The sequence below is a fragment of the Cyanistes caeruleus genome, unplaced genomic scaffold (assembly GCF_971803275.1).
Source record: "Cyanistes caeruleus unplaced genomic scaffold, bCyaCae1.hap1.1 HAP1_SCAFFOLD_99, whole genome shotgun sequence".
Taxonomy (NCBI): Eukaryota; Metazoa; Chordata; class Aves; order Passeriformes; family Paridae; genus Cyanistes; species Cyanistes caeruleus.
Window position 1 is genome coordinate 865,908 of NW_028255901.1, and position 9,399 is coordinate 875,306.

Below are 9,399 nucleotides of genomic sequence, written 5' to 3' on the forward strand. Positions count from 1 at the left end.
GGACAGCCGCTGCTCAGGAGATTCTTCCCAATCTGAGAATTCCTGACAGTGATCGCTGTCCACCTGCCACAGCTCCTGCTCCCTGCACTCGTCCCACTCGGAGACAACTGGGGAGGTCTCTTGCTCCCTGCCCTCATCCCAGTCCCGGAAATGCCAGTAGCTCCCCCATACTTGGACCAGCTCTTGCTCAAGGCCTTCATCCCACTCAGAGAGCTCCTGGCAGCTCTGGGCTTCTCCTGGGGACAGCTGTGGCTCAGTTCAGGCTTCCCCTGGAGTCCCTTGCTGGAACTTGTTCATTTCTCCTCGGCAGAGCTCTGGCTCTTCCTCAGCGCAGGACTCCACGGCTCCTCTCCTCCCTCTGCTTGCCCTCTCAGCCTCCTCCTGCTGCTCCCTCAAGGCCTGGGCTCTCTGTGAGCCGGGCCAGGGCCTGGGGGGCTGGGACTTGGGCTTCGCCTTCTCCTCCTCCGTGCCTGCAGTCCTCTGGCGCACACAGGTACCTGGACACAGCCACTGTCCTGGGACTGACCCAGGCCCCACAAGCCCTTTATATACCCCCCAGCCGGGGCGGGGCTCTGCCATGTCACAATGGACTTTGGGCACCGCAAGGTCCCGCGTCACCACGGGCCCTGACGCACCGTGCCTGTGTCACAAAGGCCACCCCGGCACCCCGTGCCTGTGTCACAAAGGCCACCCCGGCACCCCGCGCCTGTGTCACAAAGGCCACCCCTGCACCCCTTCAACAGCCCAAGGCACCAGGAGCGGCCTGGAGCAGCCCAGGCCTTGGGGGATTGCAGCCCCTTCTTCTGAGCCGCTCCTTCAAATGATCAGGAGTGGCTGGGGCCAAGTGAAGGTGCAAAAGGAGACCGTGTGTGTCTTCGTTTGAAAGACAGGGGCCTGCTAAGGGAGGCAGGAGGCTCCTTTGCAATGGAAAATGTAAACCCCCTCCCTCCCAATTATTATCCCTTTGAAAGGCGCTCTCTGGCAAAGATAGGAGGACAGGAAGAACAGTTTGTGCTGCTTTTGCATGAATTGCTATTTGGTGAGCAGGGAAGAAGCCCCCCATGGAAATGATTTTACTGAGAGGAGCTGCTAAGCGAGAGCTGCCCCTGTGCCAAGCAAAATCCAAGAGCTGGCTAGCTGTGGGAACTGACTACCTATTAAAGCATTTAAAAAGCTGGATCCACCTCGGTGAGATTGACATTTTGCAGACAGGCAAGCCAGGGAAATCTCTCTCTTGCTTCCACCTTTGAGGAGGTACCCGGCTGCCGGTCGGGCCGGGCCCCGCTGCACTGCGGCCCTTGCAGTCGTGCTGACAGTGGCCACAACAATCCTTAAAGCTTCAGGGTCCCCTGACACCCGGGCAACCGAGGAGGAAATTAAAGGAGCGGGTTCACTGGAGTCCCCAAAACCAACTGGAACAGGAAAATCAAGTAGGGATGAGGCCCATAAAGCCTGCGCAGCACAGGAGCAAAGTGCAAAGACCAGGCCTAGGGGCAGACACAACAATATCTAGGGGAGGTGTGAGGGCGCAGTCTGAGGGCATGGGTCCAGACACAGACTGGGGTTAGAAAGATGCAAAATACTGCGACAAATTGCAACCAATTAGGGGAGAGATACAGGAAGATTCTAGAAACATAACTTTCAGTGGGGTGACTTGATGAACGTATGAATTGCCATCAAGCCTTTGGCAAGTGCTTCCCAAGGCTTGAACTCAAAGCCTGCTGCTTCAGGGCTGAAGTCTTTCTGGCCCTGTGTCCCAGAAGGGCTGAATCGCACAGGCTCGGCCTGGCGGGGCCGGGCTGGCCCCAGCAGTGACTGGGTGGGGACGGGAGGCTGCGGGACCCCGGCTGAGGCTGGGCCGGACCACGGCTGCTCACACCTTGCCGAGCCTAAGCCGTGCCCCGCTGGGGCCCCCGCTGAGCTGGAGTCCGCTGGGCTCTGGGAGGAGCTCCGGGTGGGTCCAGGCCCCCTCGGCCATGGCCTGTGCAGCACATGGTAATTGAAAGAAATTGGCCAGGAGACAAAACTCCTGTTTGATGCCTTTATTAGGATTCAGCTCTTGGGGTTTGGGGGGCCCAAGGGGTTGTTTGCACCACGGCCATTCCCACACTGTCAGCTCCAAAGAGGAGACACAATTCAGCTTTGCAGCACACACTGCAGAGCTGGGGCTTCCATCCTCATGAGAGTAGCCAGGGACCTGTCATCCTGGTTTGCTGTCCAGGGCTGTCAGTCCTTTCCTGTCCTCTTTAGGTCATGGTGATGCAGGAAGATGGTTTCTAAGCAGGTTTAGGTGATGCAGGGAGATGATCTTGCATCATAGCTTGCTCAAATACATTTCCTTGTCCTTTTATTCCTCTGTTAGCTCATTGTTTTGGTGTCCTGCATGCCTTAGTTTGCATTTTATTCGGTTACACAGCTTCCTGGGAGTTTCTTTGTTCTAGTGTGGCACAGCGACCATGGGAGTTGCCTGGTTCTGTGGCACACCTTTCTAATGGGTTGCTTTTGTTAGTTGGATTTAGCCCCCATGGGAGCAGCTGTTTTACAAGGTAGCAGGGAAGTAAGGGAAAGGGTACAGGAATGCCTCATAAGAACCTTTAAAACACTTCAGAAACTGGTAAGTAATTAATATTACTAATAACCATTGGAGTAAACAAGGGGTACAAGGTTTACAAATGGGATAAGAACATTAACTGTACATAACTAAACACAGTATTTTATCCTGGGTGCATTTCTTGAGAGATTTTATTCATGACATGTGCCTGCAAAGATGCGGCACCTCTCTGAGCTGGGGGAGAGGCCAGGGCTGCACAGGGGGGATGTTGTTGGCAGCTCCATGAGGACGCTCTGGGACGCTGCCCTGGGGTGTCCAGCGCAGTGGGGATGGATCAGCCCCTGCTCTGCTGCTCCTTCCCATCTCCCCCAGGGACCTTGCAGAGCCCCAGCCATGCTGTTTGCCCCCAGCCTGCCCACGGCCAGCCTGGGGCTGCTCACGGGGGTTTTCTGTGCTGAGCTTTGGCCTGGCCGTGTTCTTGAGAGAGCCTGGGCAAGGAGCCTGGAGCCCCCAGGCCCTGCCCTGAGGCGTCAGCGCTGCCCCAGCAGTGCCCATGGCCTGTCCCTGCTGCAGCCCCGGCACTGCCACCCCCAGGGCTGTGCCCGGCCCCGAGAGCACTCAGGCCCTGCAGCAACACCAGGGCCAGGAGGGCAGCGGGGCAGTGGCACGGGAGCAGCACTGGCAACACCAAGTGCTGCTGCTCCTGGGCACAGCTGCTGTGCCAGCACTGATCTGCCCCCAGCTCTGCACACAGACACTGCTGCTGCAGCTCCAGAGAAGGGAACAAAAGGGGCATCTCTGGAGAAAACTTTGCTGGGAGATCCTTTAGTTCCTTTAAAGCCACCAAGACCTCAGCTCCTCATTGGCACAGTGTGTGGGCACAGGGAAGGTGGAAAGAAACAAAATGAGAAATGGCACAAAACAATGACATTTTATTAAAGACAATTTTAAAACATAAAACTAAGTAAAAGAACCTCCTAAATGAAACCACCAAGAAGTATCAAAGGTAAGTTTTATTACAAGTTATTTACAGGAATTGGCCAGCAGTTTAATGTTTCTGAAATGATCCAGTTATCAGTGTCCACACTGCAGCCTTGAGCTCTTGGTTCCTCAGGCTGTAGATGAGGGGGTTCAGGGCTGGAGGCACCACCGAGTACAGAACTGACACCGCCAGATCCAGGGATGGGGAGGAGAGTGAGGGGGGCTTCAAATGAGCAAATGAGGCGGTACTGATAAACAGAGAGACCACAGCCAGGTGAGGGAGGCAGGTGGAAAAGGCTTTGTGCCGTCCCTGCTCAGAGGGGATCCTCAGCACAGCCCTGAAGATCTGCACATAGGAGAAAACAATGAACACAAAACAGCCAAGTGCTAAACAGACACTGAATGCAATGAGCCCAAGTTCCCTGAGGTTTGCGTGTGAACAGGAGAGCTTGAGGATCTGTGGGATTTCACAGAAGAACTGCCCCAAGGCATTGCCCTGGCACAGGGGCAGGGAAAATGTATTGGCTGTGTGCAGCAGTGAATAGAGAAAGCCACTGGCCCAGGCAGCTGCTGCCATGTGGGCACAAGCTCTGCTGCCCAGGAGGGTCCCGTAGTGCAGGGGTTTGCAGATGGACACGTAGCGGTCGTAGCACATGATGGTCAGGAGAGAAAACTCTGCTGAGATGAAGAACAGAAAGAAAAATACTTGTGCCTCACATCCTGTGTAGGAGATGTGTCTGGTGTCCCAGAGGGAATTGTGCATGGCTTTGGGCACAGTGGTGCAGATGGAGCCCAGGTCAGTGAGGGCCAGGTTGAGCAGGAAGAAGAACATGGGGCTGTGCAGGTGGTGGCTGCAGGCTACGGCGCTGATGATGAGGCCGTTGCCCAGGAGGGCAGCCAGGGAGATGCCCAGGAAGTGGCAGAAGTGCAGGAGCTGCAGCTGCCGCGTGTCTGCCAATGCCAGCAGGAGGAAGTGGCTGATGGAGCTGCTGTTGGACATTTGCTGTGGTTGAGCGTGGAGACCTGTTCATGAAGAAAAAGAGCAGTGACAAATCAGGAGAGGCTGGGACTCACCCACCCTTGTTCCTGCTCTGTGAAAACTTCACCCAGGTCCCTGACTGAGCTCCAGCTGTGCTGTCTGAGTGTGCCAGGAGCAGCCAGGCCTGTGCCTGGGGGCTCTCCAGGAGCCATCCTTGCCCTGCTGGCCTGGGTTTGTGGCCATGCAGGAGAGGGACAAGGCTGGAAATTCAGGATTTGTCAGGGGAATCACTTCTAATGCAGAAGGGCTTGGTAGCATCTGCACACACACTTCTAAAGGAAATAGGTGGCAGGAGTTGGTTTTAGGAATTGTCTTCCTACCCACAAATCATTCCTGGTTCTCTGAGGTCAGAAATCCCCAGCATTTCTGCTGCACTCAGAATTTCCCACTGAGACAAGAGAGGCAAAGGATTCCCTGTGGCTTAGGGAAGGTGAGGGGCTGGATGGGCTTGTTCCCAACTGCCCTGGGTTTGCACCTTTGGCTGGAATCAGAGCACAATCACACTCCTGTGTCACCCTGGCATAAACCAGGCCCTGCCCAGAGCAGAGGGATCCCTGAATGTCTCACCCTCTCTAAAGGTCTCTGGGCAAGGTCTCAGCACCCCCCTCTGCCAAGGACACTCACAGCTCCCTTGGCAGAGCCAACAGCATTTCCTCAGCTGTGGCATCTCTGCCCTTCCCCGTGGGACATTCAGGGAACTCTGAGAGGCTCTGGCACAGATTTGCAGCCAGGAGGGCAGCTCAGAGCTTGGAAGGACACAGCAAGGAGATCCCCAGGTGTGCCCATGATGGGATCTCAGGGAGGGGGCTCAGCTCATTCCCCTTTGCCATGAACTGCTTTGCCCACAGCCCCACAGGTGACAGGGAAGCTGGGACACCCCATTCCCATGGACACACCTGCCTGGCAGCAATCCCAAGGGCAGGGCCTGACTCAGCTGCTGCAGATGCCAGAGCCTCCCTGAGAGCCCCAGATACCAATGACAATATCAGAGCAGTGCATTTAGGCTGTTTAGGAGCCTCCCAGCAGAGAGACTGAGCACCCAAACTTACAATTCTGGCATCTCTGTAAATGTTCCAACATTACTTTGATAATCCTGGTGTGTCTGTTTCAATTCAGAATATTCTGTGATTCTGGGATTACAATTCCTCTTCTGCTTCTCTCATCCCCCTGTTGTCAATAATCAAAAGAGAAAAATAACCTTCTGCAAGAGTGTTAGAAGAGTAAAGAAAAAACAGCTTTATTGGAAACTTCCAGGTGTCCCAGTAGGGATGAGGCACACCCAGCCCCTTATTTCAGCAATTTATTAAGATTAATTCATTAGGATATTTAACAGAAACATTCAATAGGAGATTCAGCTGCCCCAGTTACACACCCCAGGGTCAACCCACTGGAGTAGGTCCAAGGGTTTCTTTGCCCCACTTTTTGTTATGACTGTTCACATTCTGGTTACAAAACCAAATGTTCTTCTTGTAGCTCCTCTTTCTGATGATAAGACCATTTAGTATTTTAGAAATAAATTTAGAAAATCATATTATTGTTCTAAAATCTAAGAGAAAGGTTAAGAAACATACTAGATTTAATTAAGGATAATAGTTATATAAGTATATAATAGTAGTTTAATAGTGTTAATTAAGGATTATAATTTTACAACTATATAATAATAGTTTACAGATCTAAAAATACATTAAACATATATAAAAAGCAAAAATCTTTTTGTCATCATCACAACTTTCCCGCCCTGCTTAAAGAAAGAAATTGAGCACAGTCTCAGGAAAGCTCCTGATCTTTACATCAATTCCAGTCTCACCTTCTTTTGGGAAGTGTCCTCTGGAGCTCTGCCCAGGCAGGACTGGAGCTGGGAGCAGCCCTGCCCCACACAGCCCCTCTCAGCAGCAGCCCCTGCCCTGCTCAGGGTGGCTCCTTCCCCCCACAGCTTCTCCCCAGCGCTGGGAGCAGCTCCCCGGGCCGGCTGAGAGCTGTCCCTGGCAGGCAGCAGAGTCCCTGCCCCAGCACAGCGCCCTGGGCTGCAGGACCCTGCTCTGCAGGACAGCCCTGGGCACCCCTGGCTGCTCTGCACAAGGGACAGGCAGAGAATGTACTCACAGAGTCTGTAGGCACTGGCATGTTCCAGCTTTAGGAGATGCCTCCAGGAGCTGCAGCTGCATTGTCCTGCAGCCAGAGGCTTCCTGTGCCAAGGGCTGGCAGGGATTCTGCCCCAGGCACTTCTCAGCCCCTTCCCAGCCCTGACTGATTGAAGCTCTCTGTGCCTCTGGGCTGTGCCCAGGGTGGCTGCAGGCAGTGCCCCAGCCCTGCTGGGCTGGCAGAAGAGCTGCTCAGCAAGAGAAATGTGCTTTTGAAGCTCTTCTTGGTTTCCAGCAGCTGCCTCTGTGCCAGGAGCCCGGCCCAGCTCAGCAGCACAGACACAGCAGCAGGACTTTAATGAGCCTCTTGGGGCTTTGTGCTGAGGCCCTGAACATCAGTCCCTGACAGGGAGGGGAAGAAAGCTCTCAAGAACTCCAAGTCAGAATCCAACTCCAAAGTTTCTTTCACTTTTAATGGGTCCCACTGAGGGACATGACTGAGAAAGTGTCCCCAGGCCCCAGGCAGAGCAGAGAACTGGAGGCACTGATGACAGCTGGGGACAAAGAGAAGCCAAGGCTTGGTGCCCTGGGCCACAGCAGCCAATGCTGTGCCAGCAAGGGCTGTGAGGAGACACCTTGTCCTGAGGCCCTGGGGCCTCCTGGCACAGCCCCAGCAAGGCTGGCCACTGTCACCCCCTTGGCCTGCCCTCAGCATCCCCCCTAGCCCACATGCCAGTGGCCTCAGGGATCTGCTGGAAGGAGTCCCTGGGGAGCCTTGCTCAGGAATGGCCCTGGGGGCTCCTTCATGCTCCCAGGGACTGCAGCTTTTTCAAAGGACTTTGGCTTTTGCCTTGGAGTCTCTGAGAGCTTTGTGCAATCCTGGCCTCCAATTATCTGCTGTAATTAGTCCCTTGAGAGGCTTTGTCAGTAACAACACTCAGTGGGGCTCATTAATGCTTCAAGGTACTTCAGGTTCTTAAGGTACTTTCCTTTTTCCTTCCCACCCTGAGTCTCTGAGAAGTTTGTGCAATCCTGGCCCCAATTATCTGCTTTAACGAGTCCCTTGGGAGCTTTGCATTGACACTCAGTGGGGCTCATCAATACTTTGAGATACTCAGGGCTTTTTCAGCTACTTTGGATTTTCCTTCCCACACTGAGTCTCTGGGAGGTTTTTGTGCAATCCTGGCCTCCAGTTCTCTCCTCCAAGGAGTCCATGAGGAGCCTGTGTTGGGGATGGGCCTCAGTGGGATCCATTAATGCCTCGAGAAACTTTGGGTTTTTCCTCTGACTTTGACTTCTGGAAAGGTTTGTGCAATCTCCTCTCAGGCCCTGAGGTTCAAGGGCTCAGCTCCAAATGCACCACGGGGCTCATTAGGATCAAGCAAGTCCTAACAAACCATGGCTGTGCCTTGATTTCCCTCTGGTCTGGTGCAGTTCTTAGGAAAGTTTCCTACAATAGTTCTGGAGAAATAGTTCAAAGAGCTTCTAAGAAATATGTATTCCTATTTAAAAGGGTATTTTTTATTCCTGTTCTCTTTAGAGCAGAGGTGATTGCAGCATTCAGTGATGGATATTGATCCAGGGTCTCTCCTAAGGAGGTCTGGCCAGGTCAGAGAAGCTGTGCCTTGAGGTCTGACCCAGTGGGGACAACCTTGCTCCACATTCCCCAGCCCCATCCTGTCTCTCCTCCCTCCCCTGGGACCTGCTTTGCTCACAGAACTGGCTGCACTCAGGCAAAGAGGGGTTTTCCTTCTTTGATTTTAGCAATCTAAAACTGCTGAGTTTCCCCATGGAAAACAGACACCCTCCTCAAGTGTGTGCCAAGCCCAAGGTGCCACCAAGGAGGTTCCCCTTCCCCAAGGCAGAGCCACACAAGGAATGTTTCAGACACACAGGGAGTTCTACAATAAACACAACCCCAGAACTGGCTGAAGGCAGAATTAGAGCAGCTGCTGAAGGACAGACAAGCTTTGAACTCCTTGCAGCTGAAAGCACCAAGTGGGTTGTTGGGAGGTGTGTGAGTGAGGCAAGAGTGAGGGAAGGGAAATGCAGAGAGCCCTGGAAGTGTTTCTGTGCAGACAGGCTGCTGCAAGGGCAGCGTTGGACTTCTCTGGGGGGAACTGTGAGGGAGGTTGGGGCAGAGTGACCTCCCCAGTGACCTCGAGATGTCACACAGACACCTGGGATGTCACAGCCCACTCAGTGGTGTCACACAACCTGCTCTGGGATGTCACACCACATTTCTGTGATGTCACATCTCTTCCTATATGCCACAAAACCACCTTGTGATGTCACATAGCATTCTGTGACGTCACACAGCCACATTTGATGTCATAGCTCACTCTGTGATGTCACAGTCAGTATTGTGATGTCATACAACCTGTCCTGAGATGTCACATGGCTCTTCTATGATGTCACAGCCCACTTTAGGATTTCATATCACCACCATGTGGTGTCACAGTCTGCTCTGTGATGTCACAACCCTCTCTGTGATATTCTCTATCTAACCTCTGATGTCATAGTCCTCTCTGTGATGTCGCAACCCACTAAGTGATATCACCCAGCCCACATTGTGATGTCATGCAGCCACACTACAATGTCACAACCTGCACTGTGATGTCACAGATCTCCTCTATGATACCGTAGCTGCTCAGTGACCTCACACAACAAACTCTGATGTCACAGTCCCATCTGTGACCACACACAACCCACTCGGAGCTGTCACACAGCCCCTTTCTGACATCACA

The 9,399-nt window shown here is 53.4% G+C and overlaps 1 protein-coding gene across 1 annotated transcript; it reads right to left on the reverse strand.

Annotated features, from left to right (window-relative positions):
* Positions 1-3,463: 3,463 nt before the first annotated feature.
* On the reverse strand, positions 3,464-7,667 carry LOC147646428 (olfactory receptor 14J1-like). Its single transcript, XM_086873484.1, has 3 exons — positions 6,675-7,667; positions 5,621-5,738; positions 3,464-4,555 (listed from the first exon to the last, which is right to left on the reverse strand). The coding sequence occupies exons 2-3, from the start codon at positions 5,649-5,651 to the stop codon at positions 3,600-3,602; spliced, it is 987 nt and encodes a 328-aa protein (XP_086729610.1). The 5' UTR covers positions 5,652-5,738; positions 6,675-7,667; the 3' UTR covers positions 3,464-3,599.
* Positions 7,668-9,399: the final 1,732 nt, after the last annotated feature.